General features: G+C 42.1%; 1 protein-coding gene across 1 annotated transcript; it reads right to left on the bottom strand.

The window, feature by feature from the left end:
• Nucleotides 1-3061: 3061 nt before the first annotated feature.
• Nucleotides 3062-19509, bottom strand: ca7 (carbonic anhydrase VII). The gene is made up of 7 exons (XM_072671130.1): nucleotides 19385-19509; nucleotides 16938-17135; nucleotides 12129-12247; nucleotides 11174-11269; nucleotides 9052-9114; nucleotides 8786-8941; nucleotides 3062-4022 (listed from the first exon to the last, which is right to left on the bottom strand). Exons 1-7 carry the CDS (start codon nucleotides 19419-19421, stop codon nucleotides 3900-3902), a joined length of 792 nt encoding a protein of 263 aa, XP_072527231.1. The 5' UTR covers nucleotides 19422-19509; the 3' UTR covers nucleotides 3062-3899.
• Nucleotides 19510-21099: the final 1590 nt, after the last annotated feature.

Below are 21099 nucleotides of genomic sequence, written 5' to 3'. Positions count from 1 at the left end.
ATTATAATTTTTTTTTTGCATTATTTGAGCAGCTGTCATTTCTGCAAATAAATGCTCTAAATAGCATTTATGCTTTAAAATGTGAGAGATCTACCCATCTACCTACCGACCTATCTGTCCATTTGTCCGTCTCACCATCTACCTACCTACCTGTATCACTATCTATCTGTCCATCTACCTACCTGTCTCACTGTCTCTCACTGTCTATCTATCTATCTATCTATCTGTCTGTCTCATCATCTACCTACCTACCTACCTGTATCACTATCTATCTATCTGTCCATCTATCTGTCTGTCTCACTGCCTGTCTATCTATCTATCTATCTCTGTCTCACTGCCTATCTGTCTATCTGTCTCACGGCCTGTCTATCTATCTATCTATCTATCTCTCGGTCTCACTGCCTATCTGTCTATCTGTCTCACTGTCTGTGTATCTATCTATATATCTATCTCACTGTCTGCCTGCCTGTCTGCCTGTCTGTCTGCCTGCCTGTCTGTCTGTCTATCTATACACACACAATTTTCTTTTTAAATTTTTACCTTAATTTTCCTTCCCCAGTTTTAGATCACCAATTACCCAACCCACTGGTTAGGACTCTCCCCCCAATCACATACAATGCACCCAATACTGGGAGGGTCATGACTGACCTATGCAACCAGCTAACCAGCCAACCAACCAACCACTGCCTCTTTTCAAACTGCTGTAGAAGCAACGCCACCGTTCAACCAACACACTCGGAGGAAACAGCCGGGTACCCAGCTCTGATGCACTGGCAAGGCCGACTGTGCTCTCTTGGGCTCTGGCTGCTGATGGCAGGCAGCATGAGCTGGGATTCCAACCAGCAATCCTCGGGTCAAGCATTTCCACTTTACATAGAAAAGATCTGTTCTAGAGTCGTTGTGAATTCACCTTTCACCACAAGGTGGCAGCATAGGCCACACCAACACAACATACTCTGTAGGTCCAAATGTTTGTGGACACACACACTAATGAATGCATTCAGCTTCTTCAGTTTGCACCTATTGCTGACACCGATGTGCAAATGTACACGCACACACACACAGCTTGTCTAGTCCCTATAGAGAAGTACTGCCAATAGAATAGGACTCTCTGAAGCAGATTAATATGAACCTATTGGCACCATGCTGCCTAATGCTTGATACCCCACTAGCCACAGCAGTGGAACTGTGTTTTCTGGAATGATGGATTGTATTTGGGGGACGTATTTAAGTTTGGGATGAGGTGGGGCTGTCACTCACTAGTCACCGAATGCAATCAAATCCTCACAGCAATGCTCCTTCTCCAAAATCTAGTACAAAGCCTTCTTCCCTGGACAGTAGAGACAGTTACTTCAACAAAAACAGAATCGGCTCTTTTTAATACCCTTGATTTCAGAAGAAACAGTGAATGAACAGGTGTCCCAATACTTTTGTCCAAAAGCCTCATAACAGAACATCTCCTAAGACAGTAGAGCAATCACTTTACCACCTTCCTTAAAAACTAAATAAAGAAACATGGCAGCCCATTGCAGAAACCTGGGCCCAAGGTGATCCAGACTGAAGCTTCTGACGTCCAGCTTAGATGACCACATCAATAATACATGACCAGGATCTCCATTAAAACACCACCTTATCAACTAATGGCATGAAAGACTTTCTAATGCACAAAACGCAGCTCAGAGTTCGGATATATTTTACTTTATTTGAATTAACATCTTTAGGGAATATCAGCACACACTTTTTTTACAGGTTTTAATAAAAAATAAAACCACAATAAATAATTAATTTCATGCACAAACTCAGCCATTACTTCAAACCTTCAGAATAATCATAATTATTAGCTTGCCTTTCAGAGTCAGATCAGACTTTGACTGAGCTGCAAATCCATCTGCAATATGGAAAATAGAGGTGATGAAGCTTGGATTAAACAGACATGAGGAAACTGCATACAGCCTATACAATGTTGTGCAAAAGTCTTTGGACATCTGAGAACATGAGATGTGAGCATGCACTCATAAATACCAATAAATACCAAAAACCATCGAGTTTGTGAGTGTGAACCACTTCCAAAGAGGAAAACCAGTATTCCTACCCTAATTTCTATTAAACACCTAGTGTACCTAACCACTTCCAACGGTGCTCTTCTAAATCAACAGCTCAATAACTTTACTGAAAGCTTTTTGTATATATTCTAACATTATATACAGTATATACCCAAAAGTTTGTGGACACTGCTTCAAATGAATGCATTCAGCTACTTTAAGCTGCATCCATTGCTGATACAGATGCAGCAATGAACACACAGCCAGCTGCCTATACAACAGGACTCTCTGGAGCAGCTAAACGAGACCCTATTGGCACTATGCTGCCTAATAATGACAGGTGTGGGCTAGAGGGGTGGTATAAAGCCCCCCAGCATTGAGCTGTGGAGCAGTGGAATGATGGTCCTTTGTCAAATATATGGGGTACTTGGGATGACCTGGGGAGTTGGGGATGAGGTAGGGTGGCAATTATCCAACATCCTGCAATGCAAATCTAACCATCACAGCAATGCTGCTCTAAAATTTAGTACAAAGGCAGGATCAGATAAACTTTAGGTATTTTTATTTTGGGGGGGGGGGGGGGGGGGTTGGCTTTTGATTTCAGAAAACAGGAGAAAAAAAGTGAGCTGAACGAGCAGGTGTCCCATTACTTTTGTCCATATAAACAGACTGATGATCAATAGTTGTAAACAAGGTCTGGGTGTGCCCGAGACTTCTGCACACTACTGTATACAGTATATGACATAATTCTGAGTGCCGCCTGGCGCCCCTGCCAGCTTTCCTGGGTTCCTTGGATAAAGTCCAGAGGCTATAAATAGGACAAACATTAAAAGCTACCATAACTCACTTCTATTAATGCCTGCAAATCCAGTAGTACTAATGCTGGTAAGAGGGACCATTTCACTCCATCTTGTGCTTTTTGTGGAAGTTAACCCCCCCCCCCCCCCCCCCAACCCCCCTGTATCCCCATAGAACAGTAAAAGCACTCAGTGGTGTATTGGAACGAACAACTGCAGCCACCTATAGCGTCCAATCATGACCGACACTAATTCAATTACCTCCTCTGTGGGGTGGAGGCATTCCAGTGCATAGTGTACATGCTTCTGGTGCCCCATTAATGAACAGGTCAGTATTTCAAAAGAACCATGTGCCTAAGAAGGAGCAGTATAAACGACACCATGTCGAGTTTAACTGAAGGCCTTATGCAGGGGTGGGGTGGGGCGAGGGTGACCTTTTTAAGCTTAACGTAAATCTTGGGCCCGCGCCCAAAATGCCGAGCTCCAACTGTTGCAGGGACTATAGGAACGAGTCAGTGGCTGGATTAGCCACACTGTCAGGTTTGAGTGTTTTGAAGCACCTCAGGGTGGATCCCTCTGAGCAAGCCTGATCCAGATGGATTAGAGGGACTCTGTGTAACGGCTCAGTGTCAAAGGCAAATCACACAAAGCTTTGGGGTCATTACTCAACGCCCTTTAGCACTCTGAGAGGGATGATCATGAAGAGGTTAGTCGGACACACTTAACTAAACAAAACATGCTACAAACATTCAAGACCTTCAAGATCTTCTCATGAGTCACCAACTTTAGATGAACTGGAGAACGGTACAATTCCCCAGACAAGCTTGAGGTTGCCACCTATGCACTGGATTCTACAATGTAAAGCCTGCTACGGTCGGTATGCCTGCATGTGCGCAGCAGCTACCTTTCTTAAATGCCATCGCAGTGCTGATGGATGCCGGATCTGGAATCTTCTTTTGACTTCAAAGTCTTCCAATGTGTCCGTTTGCTCCCTTTCCTGAATGCTGATTCTAGGACAGTTTCTAAAAGCTGCATTGACTCATTGTTTGTGATGGAGAAGCTACTGAAAGGAGGAGCGGACTGCCCGGCCATTCAGGGGCTGTGGAGGACGGAAGTTGTTCTCCATCCGTTTCCGCTCTTCCTCCTCTTCCCCGCTGAAGAGCAACGTCCTAAACTTGCCCATCTGTGGACATAGAGAAATTAGATGAGGCATCAGAAAGGCAAGGCCCCAATTCAAGCATATGAACATGAATAATCCTTCTTCTGGCAACTAGAAAAAACTACCAAGTAAAAAACTATCAGACAAAGCCAAAAAGCCAAAAAGTTTCTTTCTATAGAGATCTGTCTGAGATACAAGATAATCCAAAGTCGCAACAATGGAGAGCATCTGTTAGAACAACGGTCAGACCATTGGGATGACTTTGCTTGTCAGAAGCATTCCTTCAAAGACTTTTAAGGATGAAGCTTGGAGGTGTGGAAATGCCTCCTGCAGGAGCACTGAAAGTGGGTCTCCTGAGAAGAATGTAAGCTGTAATCAAGGGAAAGGTGGAGCTCTAAAGACCCAAACATCTGAAATTAGAGTTAGTTGTTGAGGATTTTGTGGAACTTCCTAACATATAGTTAAATATACATTTTCTACTCATCTTCCATGGGGAAAGAAAAAAAAAATTAATAAATAAAAGTCTCTCTCTCTCTCTCTCTCTCACATACATACATACACACACACACACACACACACACACACACACACACACACATATATATACACACACACACACACACACATATATATATACACACACACACACACACACACACACACACACACACATACACATATTTATATATATATATATATATATATGGGCCCGTACTAGTTCAGGAGGCCCGTAAACTACTACATTTTTAATCAATGCTGTGTTGGGAATCAATACAGTACTGCAGAACATTGGTACACACTGCGCCCTTGGTACACACTAGTGAAGTCTGTCCAGGCTGTGTTTAGTCTAAAGTCACTTGACAGATGAGAAAAACTATTTGGTGGCCTTGTGTGGATAAACTGTAGGAAGGTCCCATACCAGCTAAAGGGGGCAACCAAACCAACTTACCACTCCTAATACTCTACATAACCCAGGGCTTTACTGCTTGCTGGAAGTCTCCACAGGTTTGCAGAAGTATGGGAGAAAAGCCCATACACATCGATCATGCTAATCTGCAGAAGATCAAGGATATGGGAAAGAGTCTGGACACATAGGGCCCAGTGGACAGGGATTGTGCTATATACACACACACTCATGGGGTCTATATGGAAAACATGCAACATAGGGATGGGACGCTTATCAACAGAGACAGAGCTATAGAGGACAATCGATGTTCGGGGTGACAAGGGACCTGAACGCACTCCCCCTCTTCAGCTGGACGCATGTGGACTTTAACAATGGTGCTAACTGTCCAACTGAATTTCCATCATGATCAGTCCATTATTTTATTATTATTATTATTATTATTTATTCATTTATTTATTTTTAATATAGACACCATTTACACACCACCAGATGTTTTCCTGCTTGGGTCTAGAGTAAATATATGGACAGGGAGGGATCAAAAAGGACAGGGAACCCTACAGCGGAGCCCCCCCGGCTCCTCATGCTTCCCCACAACGTCTGAATATGGAATAAACACTTCATTCATTGTGTTGCGGACACACATCGCACAAACACCAGCTATCTTCTGATTGGACGGAAGCAAAGTGCTGGCCAGATTAATTTGCATAAAAGGAATCTCAGTTTAGTGTATTGCATCTCCAGTACCCAATCCCATCATGCACTATGCAGCTGCATCTGACGGAAACTGCGATTCCCATGCGAAACGAATGGGATACACTGTGGTGTGTCGACGCAACCTTACACACGAGTAAAGCATCAAACAGCAACAGCTTTCAGTTCAAAAGGTGTAAAGGAACTGGGAGCTGATTGGTCAGGTAGGTCAGTCAGACTGGACTGGAAGACCCTCGTTTAAATTCTAATCTGATTTACTCTGGAGCAACTTTTTTAGTCTGATTTCAGAAACTGGGATTTTACTGCAGTTTACGGTTGTGGATTAGCAAGTCTTACCTAAGATGTCAGCATGAGGGTACTCTGATCAAGGCCCTCGTCAGAGCTATTTGCACCTGTGGACCCTGGATTCTTTACTAAACGAAGGTACGAACATCACATCAGCAGCAGGGCGGTTTACAGAGCCACATGCCTGAATCCGCACCTGCTATCCATTCTCTTCCTCCACGTAGGGCCAAAGTGTCACAAGACACTGGAAATTTCCAGAAACCAGCAAAATAAACAAAAGACGTCTGTTCCCAGAAGGAAACAAAGATGTTGACGAGGTAGAAGAACAATACTACCTTGATACATTGTGCAACAGTTACGCGATGGGAGGAGGAGCCACACCACGCAGGGCGGCAGTGGCAGCAGCAGTAAAACGAGTTTGTCATTTTCCGCTGTAGTGTCTGTGAGGCACGCAGGATTTTCACTGAAACATGAGCTCCTGAGTTACACAGAGCTCCCCAGACTCGTCAGACACTTTTCTGCTTAACGTTACAGAGTCTGATGGGTTTCGTCATTCAGTGCAGAAGCGGTCATTTAACCGTAATGACAATAAATTACCAAAAAAGTGCTTCAACAAAACAGAACTGAAACCGTGTGATGGTGCGAGCGCAGCGATTGCAACACTGTTCCTCCTTAAACTGATACAAATTGGGGCAGAAATTGGGAAGTGTGAGCACAAGAAGTGTGGCAAGACAATCTGAACAGTTGTGCACAGTTGTGCCCCTCCTAGCTGAGCTGCTGCAGCGGTCCGGGTTATTGATAACAGGGTTATGTATTCGATACCGGGGCTCGGCAAACTGCCACTGCTGGGCCCTAAGCAAGGCCCCTCATCCTCTTCTCCCCGGGCGCTGGATTTCACTGCCCCGCATTAGCGCATTTCAAGTACTTGCACATTTACCTTCAATGATTACATTATTAATGCAAATGCATGCAAATTATATAATAGCATGTAATTGCATGCAGCTACTTTATGTTGTATCCATTGCTGACACAGATGTGCACATGCACAAACACACAGCTAATATAATCCCTGTACAGAAGGACATGTGGACATTTGGACATCTTCAGTCCAATAATATCTAACTATAAGTTGATATAACTAAACCAACACAATTGATGAAAAATCTTAAAAGGTCATTTGTAAAAATTATTAGACTTTAGCAATTTTTTTGTGTGGGAAAAAGTTAGGACGCCCGATGCCCTAATATCTGGTATGATTTCTAACTGTTATGAGGACTTTTTCAAACCCTTGCCCAGACTCCTCTGCACCTCCACCCATCTTTCTTTCTGAAGGCCTCAGAGAGCTCTCTGGATCTGGCCATGGTGATCTTCACCACTCACTTCAACCATCAAGAGCAGACGAGGCTAAACGTCTGAGGTTTAAATAAGACAGACTCCTCCAGAATAATCCTCTCTAACCATGTTCTGATCATCTGCAGCTGATTCTGATTCTACACATTTGAAGTAGTAATAAATGTGTGTGTGTGTTTGGGGGGGGGGTCAAACTTGTTCCTCACAGGACAAATACATTTCTATTCATTTGATTTCATAAGAGATGATTACAGCCATTTCTTCAGTTGTGATTAGTTATATTACCTCCATCTCTCAGTATTGATCACATGAAGATCAAACGTCCAGATGTTGTATAGGTCCGTGCCATTATTCATTATGTAATGGGCTACATATTGTAATTGTGTAAAACTGTGTAAATCACACAAGCACCCTGAAATGGCAAATAGCTCAGTCAAAGGTGATGACCTTAGTTCCAGACAGCATCATGCTCAACATGAAACACTCTGGGGGGGGGGGAAGCCATACACATGATGAGGGACCCCACTCATCCCATACATTGACTTTTTTCACTGCTGCCGCCTGGCAGAAGGTACAGGACCATCCGTGCAGTCCCTGCACGGCTCTGCAATAGCTTTTAAACAACAGAGACTTAACTAAACCCCCCGCACGACTCATAGCACCTCATAGTACCTGTTGTGTTTCATGCTTCATGTGCATTATAAGCTGTCTGCATATAACGGCACAGCATTAAATTTCTATGCACCTTCTAACCAATACCTACCTGTTAAATATCTATGCACCTTGAGTCGTATTTAGTCGTATTTATTGGACTGTCTTGCACGTTGCACTTTCTGCAGTCTGTTCTGTACTGTATTGTTTTTTATTCCATCTTCCCCTCAGAGCTGAAATGACAATTAAAGCCACTTACATTTACATTTTTGGCTTTTAGCTGACGCTCTTATCAAGGTTACTGGTATACAGAGGTGGGCCAATGTAGTGTTAGGAGTCTTGCCCAAGCACTCTTATTGGTGTAGGTATTACAGAGGTGGGCCAATGTAGTGTTAGGAGTCTTGCCCAAGCACTCTTATTGGTGTAGGTATTACAGAGGTGGGCCAATGTAGTGTTAGGAGTCTTCCCCAAGGACTCTTATTGGTGTAGGTATTACAGAGGTGGGCCAATGTAGTGTTAGGAGTCTTGCCCAAGCACTCTTATTGGTGTAGCGCAGCACCCACAGTCACCCAGACCAGGAATCGAACCCCAGTCACGTGGTGTGGTATCTCACTGGCAGGTAGTGGTGTTCTCTGTTGCGCCACACCAACCACCTGACCTTACTTGAAAAGGCCCGACAGGGATACTGGATCTACACTGCAGGGAGAGCATATAACTGCCACTGCGGTGTTCATTACTCCACTAGAAATTAGATTAAGTGAGGATTCTCCTTTCATTTCCATAGGTCCCCACAGATGGGCAATGCCATTTTAATACCTCAGGAAAAGTACAGTAAAACTACTTTCACCACAGCCATGCAGGTGTGCCCAGTGCGACAGCCCACCTGTTTCTCTGAAACTACAATCGGTTCGGCCAGGACGATCCAGGTGACGCTTTCATACAGCGGAGGAGTGGTCAGCGAGCCAGGATAGGTCCAGTAGTCAAAACTACGTGGCAGGAGGCACTTAGGGTTGAAATCTCTGAAATCGGCGACGGTTCCCTTGAAATCAAAGCCACACAGAAGTTAAGGCCGTATTCTGTACAACCACACAACACACGTTTACAATATTTAGTTCATGCAAAATATTTAAGAGAGATCAAATCCTTTACCTTGAATTTAACCATGTATAAGGCATCTGTTATCTTATGCAGACCTCGGTGTTCATCTCCTATCTGTAAAGAACCACAGTGCAACAGTTTGTCATCATCAATGCATTAGTATGGATTAGTGTACACTGTGTGCAGAATTATTAGGCAAATGAGTATTTTGATCACATCATCCTTTTTATACATGTTGTCCTACTCCAAGCTCTATAGGCTTGAAAGCCAACTACCAATCAAGTAAATCAGGTGATGTGCATCTCTGTAATGAGAAGGGGTGTGGTCTAATGACATCAACACCCTATATAAGGTGTGCTTAATTATTAGGCAACTTCCTTTCCTTCGGCAAAATGGGTCAGAAGAGAGATTTGACGGACTCTGAAAAGTCAAAAATTGTGAGATGTCTTGCAGAGGGATGCAGCAGTCTTGAAATTGCCAAACTTTTGAAGCGTGATCACCGAACAATCAAGCTTTTAATGGCAAAAAGCCAACAGGGCCGCAAGAAACGTGTTGGGAAAAAAAGGCGCAAAATAACTGAAAATAACTGCCCATGAATTGAGGAAAATCAAGCGTGAAGCTGCCAAGATGCCATTTGCCACCAGTTTTGCCATATTTCAGAGCTGCAACGTTACTGGAGTATCAAAAAGCACAAGGTGTGCGATACTCAGGGACATGGCCAAGGTAAGGAAGGCTGAAAAACAACCACCTTTGAACAAGAAACATAAGATAAAACATCAAGACTGGGCCAAGAAATATCTTAAGACTGATTTTTCTGATCTTTTTCTCTTTATGGACTGATGAAATGCGAGTGACTCTTGATGGGCCAGATGGATGGGCCCGAGGCTGGATCAGTAAAGGGCAGAGAGCTCCACTCCAACTCAGGTAGAGGTGGGGTACTGGTATGGGCTGGTATCATCAAAGATGAACCTGTGGGACCTTTTCGGGTTGAGGATGGAGTGAAGCTCAACTCCCAGCCCTACTGCCAGTTTCTGGAAGACACCTTCTTCAAGCAGTGGTACAGAAAGAAGTCGGCATCGTTCAAGAAAACCATGATTTTCATGCAGGACAATGCTCCATCACATGCATCCAAATACTCCACAGCGTGGCTGGCCAGTGAGGGTCTAAAAGAAGAGAAAATGATGACATGGGCCCCCTTGTTCACCTGATCTGAACCCCATAGAGAACCTGTGGTCCCTCATGAAATGTGAGATCTACAGGGAGGGAAAACAGTACACCTCTCTGAACAGTGTCTGGGAGGCTGTGGTGTCTGCTGCACGCAATGCTGTTCGTAATCAGATCAAGCAACTGACAGAATCTATGGATGGAAGGCTTTTGAGTGTCATCATAAAGAAAGGTGGCTTTATTGGTCACTGATTTGTTTTTGTTTTTGAATGTCAGAAATGTTTATTTCTAAATGTTGTTATATTGGTTTACCTGGTGAAAATAAACAAGTGAGATGGGTATATTTGTTTTTTTATTAATTCATTTTCTAATAATTCTGCACAGTAATGGTTACCTGCACAAACTGATATCCTCCTAAGATAGCCAAATCTAAAAAAACCCACTCCAACTTCCAAAAATATTAAGCTTTGATATTTATGAGTCTTTTGGGTTGATTAAGAACATAGTTGTTGTTCAATAATAAAGAATCCTCTCAAATACAACTTGCCTAATAATTCTGCACACACTATTTGCATTTAATTACATTCACTAATTTAAACCTTCTTGGTACTTCATGGTCATGGTCATATGAAACCCGTGCAGCGATTGGTCAGGAGAAAGATTGTGCTACAATAAAAGTTTGTGTTATATATTATTACATAAAATGACAACAGAAGCTCAATATAATATTTTATGTGACTTAAGTATTTTTTCAATTTTGTTTTTTTTTAAGGACTATTCAGTACTGGATTTCAGCATGTTTATTTTTCCAGGTTTTCCAGGACCCGTACGAAGTTTTAGCTGCCCGAGTTAAAAATGAATAATGTTTGTTTTTGTGTTTGTGTGTGTGTGTGTGTGTGTGTGTGTGTGTGTAGAGGGGGTGGTGTAGTGGTAAAGGTGCAGTTTGTGGAGAACAAGGTTGATCAAGACTTGATTGAATAAAAAAAAAAAGAAAATGAGGGGCTCTAACCTCTAGAAAAACACCAAGCACAGCCAAGCCATCGGGGGCCGCCACGGCCTCTCCAAACGAACTGTACCGGGCAGCATTCCAATGTACCAGATGTAGCTGGAGGAACACAGGAAAAGGGCTCAAAACAATTTATATATATATATATATATATATATACATACACACACACATACATACACACACACACACACACACACACAATATATATATATATATATATATATATATATCACACACACACATACATACACTTTTTTTTATTTTATTTTTTTTATTTATTTCACACATGCAAGTGGAAACATGTTGGAACATTCCTATATATGTGTTCTGACATTCCAAACATTTCCAAACTTGCATATGTGTGGGGGGAAAAAAAAAAAAAAAAAAAAAAAAAAAAAAGCAACAACAACAACAACAATAATAATACTAATAAATTATATATTTTATATATAAAAAAGCAAACACACACATGCTTATGTATTATATATAGAAAACAATTTAGAGCAAAAAACACTTAGATTTTGTCATAGCATTTATATGGTAGCCCCACTGTTTTCGGGTGCTTTATGAGTTTTCCAACCTGTTCCCAAACTTTTAGATATATAAAAAAATGTAGGAGTACCCTACATTTACTCTAATTCAGTGTTTATATGAATCATTTATTTATTAAGAAACTGGAGGAGAATTCAAACAACTGGTAAAAATTGGAGAGTAAAAGCACAGATAATGGACTGATATCCAATCAGGTTCCTTTTACTACTGAAGTAGATAACAGCAGTAATGCGTACACAGGTTCTCTATAATGGGTCAAAATCTTTAGACATTTGTTCTAGACGTACCAAAGACACCCATGATCAGCTCAGCGGCATAACTGATCATAATCACACCTCCTATTACTACTATTACTATTACTACTGCCACTGCTGCTGCTTTTAGCCCGTTCCTGTATCCTCACCTCAGATGTGTAGGTTTTCCCACTGACTGTGTGTTCTGAGCCATGGCAGCCTTTTCCTCCCCAGTGGAAATGGAACTGTTTGAGCCGATAGGCATTGTCCAGCGGGCCTCCCTGGATCACTGCCATGAGAGAAGAGTGGATAAGCCAGCGATCAGATTCTCTGAGATCAGTGGCTTGGGCTACGGTTCTCCTGCATATCCGATGTACAACCGTTCTACCATGAAGACAAATCAAGGTCAACAGCCTCCATGTGTGTATGAAGAGAGAGCGGGAGAGGGGGTCCGTGCCCTAGAGCTGCACAATATAACCTTTGTTAATGGCCACCATGATACGTTTGCAATACTGTTAATATTGCAGAAGGTTGAAATATGCAAATGAGCCATTTAAGCAATTACCATGTGCTTGTACAGAGTATGGTGAGCTTCCCAACAAATCTGCGGGTGCATTTATGAATGAAGGCATTCATATAATCCAGCAAAATGTCACTTTTGCGCAAAACCTCATATCTCTAAAATGGCAGAAATACAAGAGATGAGGGAGGGGGTCTTCTTAACTTTCAGTGGAAGCTTTGGAAGGTTTTATTTGACTTATTGGAGTAAATTTGGAGCATTTCTATTGGTCCATGCAGCATTAATTAACCCAATTAAAAAAACAACTGCCAGATTCTCATTAATGCAACGCCACACTGCACGGGGGGCCACGAGTTTGCATCCCAAGCTATGCCGCTTTGCCATCAGCGTCCAGAGTCTGAGAGAGCATAACTGGCAGGGCTCTCTCTGGGTGGGTAGATGGCGATCTCTCTCCCTCTCTCTCCCCCCTCATCACTCTTAAGTAACGTTAGCCGGCACAGGCGTCTGTTAGCTGGTGCCGTGGAGCTGAGGGTCCATTTTTTTCCTCAAGGCATGCTTTGCTAGCTTTGCTAGAGCTAGGGGGAGCTACAAACAGGTGGATTAATACACACAAACATTGTTTTAATATTTACCTTTATATATTTACACTTTTATACTTTTGAATGCTTACACATTAGTGTCTTCTAAAGCATTTCAGCACCAGCTGTACAGTCTATGCTTGTGAATGTGAGGTCAAAATGTCCAAAATTCTGATGAAAATCTGAAAAAAGGTCAGTCTTTAATCAGATTACAGCTGATTGACCAAGATTTCTGTAAAATATAAGATAATAACATGTAAATATATGCATACTGCAAACTGTATTAGTATTTAAGCCTCATTGTTTAGCCCTAAGGTGATCCACAGTGTGCTCAAACGGTTCATTTGGGTGTGTAATATACACACAGTGTGAGGAGTGACCTAGTAGTTGGTCAGAATTATGCATTCACAATGATGCACAAAGGAAAATGGCATGCGACAAGTTGTCATTCCAGCCAACGACATCCAGACCAGTCGAGCACCAAGTGATAAATTACGTCTAATACTCCTGGAGCCGAGCCGAGCCGAGCCGAGCCTTTGTCTCAGCTACCCCCACCCCCTCCCTCCCATTCACTCTCTCCATATATATAGTTTTACTTCTGGTATGGGAGGACAAGGGAGTGAGTGTGTGTCTGTGTGTGTGTGTGTGTGTGTGTGTGTGTGTGTTTTCTGTCCTTATTGCTATTTGTCACATAGCCGGAATTATAACTTGTGTGAAATACTGACACGTGCAAAAAACTCCAAGCAGTAATTACACCAGAGACATGTGGTCAGACACGGGCAGAAGCGAAATTACATCGCGTCAGCCAAGATCATGATCTCGTGGCACCGGCATCTCTTCATCAGACACTTACTGCGAAACCTGAACCTCTTGGTGAGCACCGTGAACACACACCAGGACGCAAGCGTTGGGCTTAATTCACCCGGTTAGATAATTAAACAACTTCCAGACTGGCGGCCAAAGCGGGACAGCTGACTGCTCCTTAATCAGAATGAAAATCTGCTGGCAAGAGGGAACGGCACTTATGGCACTCTAGCATTTCAGCTACGGGGAACGCATCATTTACGCCACTGATGGAGCGCGCATGGAATTTAAATGACTGTCTGTTTAAGAGAGAACAGCAATAAGTCGTGGTATTTGGCTCACAGTTGGATTCTGCTGAAGTGATGCCAGACCTGCGCGACAGCATAGGGCAATAAAACACTGCTGAAATACCAGTAAAGTAGTTTAACTACTGCAGTTTAGGCTAAAAAGGTCACTAAGGGGAATTCAGCAGACTGATCAAATTTCTGCACAACTCCGTGGCTGACACACTATATGGACAAAAGTATTGGGACACCTGCTCGTTCATTGTTTCTTTGCTTTTGTTGGAGTAACTGTCTCTACAGTGCAAGGAAGAAGGCTTTCTACTACATTTTGAAGGAGCATTGCTGTGAGGATTTGATTGCATTCAGCAACAAAAGCGTTAGTGAGGTCAGGATGTTGGATGTTGGATGATGATCACCACCTGCACCTCATCATCCCCAACTCCTTAACTCATCCAAAAAGTGTTGGATGGAGCTCCACCATCCATCATTCCAGAGAACACAGCTGTATACCCCTCTAGCCCACATCTGGTGTTAGGCAGCATGGTCCCAATAGGTCCATCAATGTTTATCTGCTCCAGAGAGTCCTATTCTATTGGCAGTACTTCTTTGTCTACAGGGACGAGACAAGCTGTTTGTGCAAATGCTGTCTCAGCAACAGGTGCAACTTAAAGTAGCTGAATGCATTCATTAGAATGGGGTGTCCACAAACATTTGGACAGAGCATGTAGATACATTCTTTCAGAGAGACAATTCATAATAGATAAACTTACTGACTACGGTTTCTTTACAGTCATGACAGGAATGCTCACCCATCAGTTTGTGACCTAAAGCTGGAGCACTGTTGGGTTATGCAGCAGGACAATGATCCGAAGCACACAAACAAGTTTATCTCTGAATGTTCTATAATAAATAAAATGGGGTGTACTAGAATAATAAGTGGTCTAGGTTTTAAATAAAACTTCATTAAATTTTTTTAATAAATCATTTAAAATCTGCATTGGTGCTCATTCAAGTTGTTCATCTTATATTAAAATATTAAAATTAGTTGGATGATCTTTAACCTTTAACCCTTTTTTCATGATGGTAAAATAGTGATAAATATGTAAAGTTTATAAATAAAATATGCTTTATCTGGGTACAATTTTTAATTTAGTAGCTACTTTAATTTTTAACACAGTTTTTTACATTTTTAACAAATTTTAATTTAACACAAACATTCTATACAAAAACCAAATACAAATATTTTAAATAGCTTTTTTTGCCAATTTTTTTTAATTATATAGATCATAAAACAATACTTCAAGCCTCAAAAATAATTCATAATCATTTTATGTAATAACCTTGTATGACCTTGTATGATCATTTAGCTTTGAGCATTTCGATTCAGCTTCAGTCACCTGGATCCATTCACCACCGCTGTAAACAACTTAGACTTAGAGATTTCTCCAGAACTAAGCATTTTACACCAACCCCACTCTGAAGGACTGTTTACATGTTTATGATTTATAATAATACAAACAAACATTTTTTATTATAATTATTATAAACAATTTTAAAAAGGGGAATTCCTCTTTGTATGTATTGGGTTGTTTTTCTAAGCCATTTTGGTTTACTGGGAAAACTGGTGATCGGATTCTATTGGCGATAGGGAGTTTGGATCTGACAGTGATGGTATGAGCTAGTCACCCCACTGCTGTGTGAATCATAGTAATGTAACAGAGGCTAAAACCGAAACAGGCTGTAAGTGGAGCTCCACTTGGAAACTTTAGAGATGCCACCTCCGAAGGCTACGACTTCAGTTTGCCTACACTTAAACAAGACTAGAGTAGTGCAGACTGTGCTGTCTTTGACTTTATGAAAAGCAGTGCACTAAAGAAGCACTGCCTTAACATACATCATATGGACAAAAGTATTGGGACACCTGCTCATTCACTGCTTCTTCTGAAATCACGTGTATTAAAAAGAGTTGATCCTTATCGACATTTATCAGTTGTTAGATGATCATCACCCCACCTCATCCAAAAATATTGAATGGAGCACCATCAATCCAGAGAACACAGTTCTTCCACTGCTCCACAGCTCAATACTGGGGGGCTTTGTACCCCTCTAGCACCATGCATGGAATTAGGCATGGTGCCAACAGATGTATGTTTATCCACTCCAGAGAGTCCTGTGTATGCACGTGTGTGTGTGTGTGTTTGCACATTTGCACATGTGTGTCAGCAATGGTTGTAGCTAGTAAGGATCCAGGAGAGCTGGTGATTGGATCCTTAGGACTGGAGATAGGACGTGTTGATTGGACAGTAGTATGAGTAAAAACAATGTAGAATGAAGGCTTAAAACAAAACCTTAGAGATGCCACCACCCAAAAGCTATGGACTTGAGTTTGCCTACACTTAAGCAAGGCTAAAGTAGTATAAATATTCTGCCCTGTGTTTGCCTACATGAAAAGCAGTCTACAGGTCTACAGATCTCTTAAAAAGAAACACTGCCATACCATATTCAAGTCCCCAGGGCGAACAATTGTCATTCGTTTACCCAGTAATTTCCCTGGAGATCCTGAGATCGCCTGCGGCGAGCTATGAGATTACAACACTACTACTCACTGCTATTAAAACCACCTCACCTGATTCTCGGGGCTAAAAATAGGCTGCCTCTGCCTCTGACAGAGCAGGAGGAACACTGTGGCTCTGCTTAACCCTCTATTAAGTGTCATGATGTTTCCTAAACAGAACACATATCATCATCATCATCATCGTCGTCGTCGTCATCCTCCCACTGTCTGACACCAACCTGATCTGTCATCCGCATCATCGAATTCCACCACCACAGAGTGGCCGTTGTTGGATATGTTGATGGAGGTGCAGTTGTCATAGTTGAGCGAGATGGGTGGAAGGTTGGCATCATAAACCGCCTCTTCAGGGACGATGTTAATAGGGGACTGGCGGGAGCCCTCGGCAATGGGGTAGTCTTTGTACCATGCAGACGGACCTGGGAAGACATTTTAGGCAACGATTATTGCATGGTGGTTTTCCTTGGTGGCCAGATTTACATTTACATATGGTCACTTTGCAGACCCTCTTTTCCAGAACATGCAAACAGTGGAAACCAAACCAATGCAAAGTACATGGTTAGTCTCCAAGAACGTAGAACCAAACAGCCAGGAGTCATACCGCAGTGTGACCCTAGTTTTCTGGGTGTAAAGACAAAAGATATGATGATTCAGAGATAAAGCCCAGAGTCTTCAGACCATAGAGGCAGGAACTGAGAGATTCTGCAGCAGAGCTGGGCCATATAATGATATTTTATCATATTGTGATAAACGATATGCTCTTCTAAGCATATAGAGGATAATGTTAGTGCTTAATAAATACTGATTAACTGCATATTTCATTACAAACAGTGTAATTAGACTCACTGTATTCAAAAATCACTGTATTCAGTACGGGAAAGTATCTCAATAGTAGCTTTTAAGAATCTGTCTCAACTAACGTATTTAGTCTGTGATTACATGTATCGTGATGAATATTGTATATTGTAAAAATATTACGATATAGTATTTTTACAACATCACCCAAGCCTACTAGTTCAGCTTCAGTTCAGCTGGGCATTGCACCATTGAGGAAACAGGACACTTAAGCAAAAGAACCTTGTATTAACAGGCATGACTGAATTTTAGGCAGTCAGGAAGAGTCGTTTCTCCTAATGTTATGAAGTAGGAACCTGCAGGATCTGGAGGAACCTGCAGGTGTTCTATGATTAAATTAAGCTAAATATTTAAGACTGACTACAAGAGGAAGGGTCATTCTTTTAGTCAATATTTATAGATTAACACTGAGAAAGACCATTTTGTTTTAGGGGATGAAATTAATTAGTGATGGACATGCCTAAAGGTGCACGTATTTGTGCCTAGATCTTGGCCAGATGATACTGATGCATGCCAAAACTCTTATCATTCAAAAATCTGTACAATCATAAAATATACATACACATACATACATACACACACACACACACACACACACACACACACACACACACACACATATATATATAGTAGAGCATTTTACAATATATATTCGCACTGTGCAGTTGTTTCTTACAGAACGTCCCAATTTCAGAATGAATGGACCAATCTTTTAAATTGACAAGTTTTTTTGACAGCAACAATACATGTTAAATAATCAGGGAGTTTCTGAAATTGGAATTAAAAAATTAAACAATAAAATATGATAAAATAATGATAAAATATATGAAGACTGAAATTCAGTATCTGCCAATGCCTTGAAAACAGGACAAAGTTGCATTGTTCCATCACGAAATTTGGTAAGCACTGTTTCACAATCCTGGAAGCACCTGCACTGCATGTTTTTATTGTCTTTCCTTCTTCCTTCACCCCAACAGCTAATTACAAAGTCCTTCCTGAAGTTAGAAACTGGCAGGTTGGAGCAGGGATTTAGTAACACTGGCCTTTTAGAAGCGCTCAGTGAACCTGGTACCTGGAACCCAGTAGACTAGCCTAGTAAGATCGCAGCTCGCAGACCTTTTAAAATCTCTCAATGAACTTGGAACCCAGTGGACCAACCTACTTATAATGGTCTTTTAAAAGCGCTTAATAAATCTAAAACCCAGTGGACGAGCCTACTCAGGTGCTGACTGCCTGCATCTCAAAAGCCCTCAGTGAACCCGGTACCTGGTACCCAGTGGACAAGCCTACTCAGGTGCTGCCGACTTGCCTCTCAAAAGCCCTCAGTGAACCCCGTACCTGGTACCCAGTGGACAAGCCTACTCAGGTGATGCCTGCTTGCATCTCAAAAGCCCTCAGTGAACCCGGTACCTGGTACCCAGTGGACGAGCCTACTCAGGTGCTGCCGGCTTGCATCTCAAAAGCCCTCAGTGAACCTGATACCTGGTACCCAGTGGACAAGCCCACTAGGGTGCTGCTCTCTCCCTTGACCTTGCTCAATAGCTTGTTAAGTCAAAGGCAAACGCTCATCAGCCTGCAGTTATTCCTGTAGGGACACTCTAATCTCTATTTAGCCTAGTAGCCATTTCCCACCAAGGAGAAGCAGCACTGCACTGTGAGCTAATCAAACAGACTGGGTCCAAACTGCTGCTCTATGTCCACCCAGGCTAAACTTACTCACACTGACCGACTCCAGCAGAGCAGAAGTGCAGATGCCAGTGGATGGATACAGGAGCCTAAACACAGCTGAAAGCCACACATTCAAGGTGCTTACCGTCGTCCTCCCCGTAGCCCCACTGATGGCCAGTCATCGCGCTGAAAGGTGGTGGATAAAGACACAGCAAAGGGGAAAGTGCAGAAAGTGCAGATGAATGGAGGGACCGGACCTCCTGCAGAGGCTCCTGAGTGGGAATGCGCGCGCACACACTCTCTCACACTCACAGGTGGAGGAATTTCTAAGGCAGTGTCGTTCCCTGCCTGCAGTGGGAGGTCAGAGAGTGGCCACACCCCCACTAAAGCTGATTGAAGCAGAAGAGGCTGGATTAGGTGTTAATTCCTGTTTACGAATCATCTTTCTATTGGCTCTCTGTGGGATTTGGGCGGGGCTACCGCATGCTTGGCATTGCATTAGACCCCACAGACACCAGCATGCTCTCCAAGCTGCATATTTAGTGGATATTAAAAGTACATGGTGTCCTGAAGGCATATAAAGATATCAAATTTATGGCACATTTTTATGACACTAAAATAACACTTATATACTTATATTTAATCAATGTACCCCAAAAACTTGTATTTCCAAAATGTCAACTTTGCAGGGGAAGGGAAAACCTTCCTCTTGAAATTCTGACACAATGTTAAAAACAACAGCTCATTCAATTCAACGTCTTTGGCAGTACGACAGTACGGCCAAACACTGTTAGGCCAATTCTCAATGCAGAATAGGTAGGGTATATAATTGTGCAAGGTCAACAGACAAAACACGAGACAGGGTCCAGACTAAGGGAGTTCAGGAGCGTGCACTGAGGTGGTCCAGTCTGGTAGTCAGCATCTCCTACATAAACAAGTGTGCAGTGTAGTATTGAGTGTAGCAGCTAGTGCTCAGGTAAAGAGAAGAGTACTCTGCTTATGTCCAGAGAGGGACAGTCCCTGAGCACAAGGAGCTCAGTGTGGGTAAGATATATATATATATATATATATATATATATATATATATATATATATATAAAGAACAAAAAGTGAAAAATGCCAAAAATATACAAGATAACAGGTTTTTATATAACAGTGACATGAAAGTCCACTTGTAATGTTTGGATGTCTTTATGAATTAAAACCAGTCATAATTAATTTTACATGACCCTTTCCAACCTCTCCTTAAACCTTGCCTTTGTCACTGATATATGTAAATTGTCTTTGCTCTGTAGGTTGCTGTAAACTGAACAGACAGCTATCCGGAAATCCAGTGTTTTGTGACATCACAGGGCTGTGAAAAGCTTTGTCCTCAGGTTCCACATGGGCCCCACATATGGATGTGGCCCACCAGGGTCAGTGATGGGGCCATCTGGGTTGTACACTGCATATGGGGACTAGATGGGAGATTGAGGTGGGCTGAAATGATGGGGCCCATTTGGAAACAACATGTGTACAAACCCACTCACCCACCTGGAACTCACCTAGCCCATGTTCCATCCATCTGAGCCCCACATGAGCATGTTGGTCTGGGGAGTCTCTGTTTTTGCATCTTAGTTTCCATACATGGACTTTGTGAACTCTTTTATTTTATGATTTCAAGATATGGGCCCTGTAATATCATATTAATTATAATAATTATAATTATTATATTATTTTAAAGACGTTTTCTGCTGTTTAAAGGGAAAGTATCCTTCGTTTTTTTCCCTTTTCTTTAAATTTACACTGAAACCTGATCATGTTTACACTTATTTTATGAACCAAAAGCAGTCATATGCTACTTTTTCCTACACATATATA

The sequence above is a fragment of the Salminus brasiliensis genome, chromosome 25 (assembly GCF_030463535.1).
Source record: "Salminus brasiliensis chromosome 25, fSalBra1.hap2, whole genome shotgun sequence".
Taxonomy (NCBI): domain Eukaryota; kingdom Metazoa; phylum Chordata; class Actinopteri; order Characiformes; family Bryconidae; genus Salminus; species Salminus brasiliensis.
Note: the sequence above shows the minus strand (reverse complement) of the source record. Positions and strands in the feature narration are given on the sequence as shown.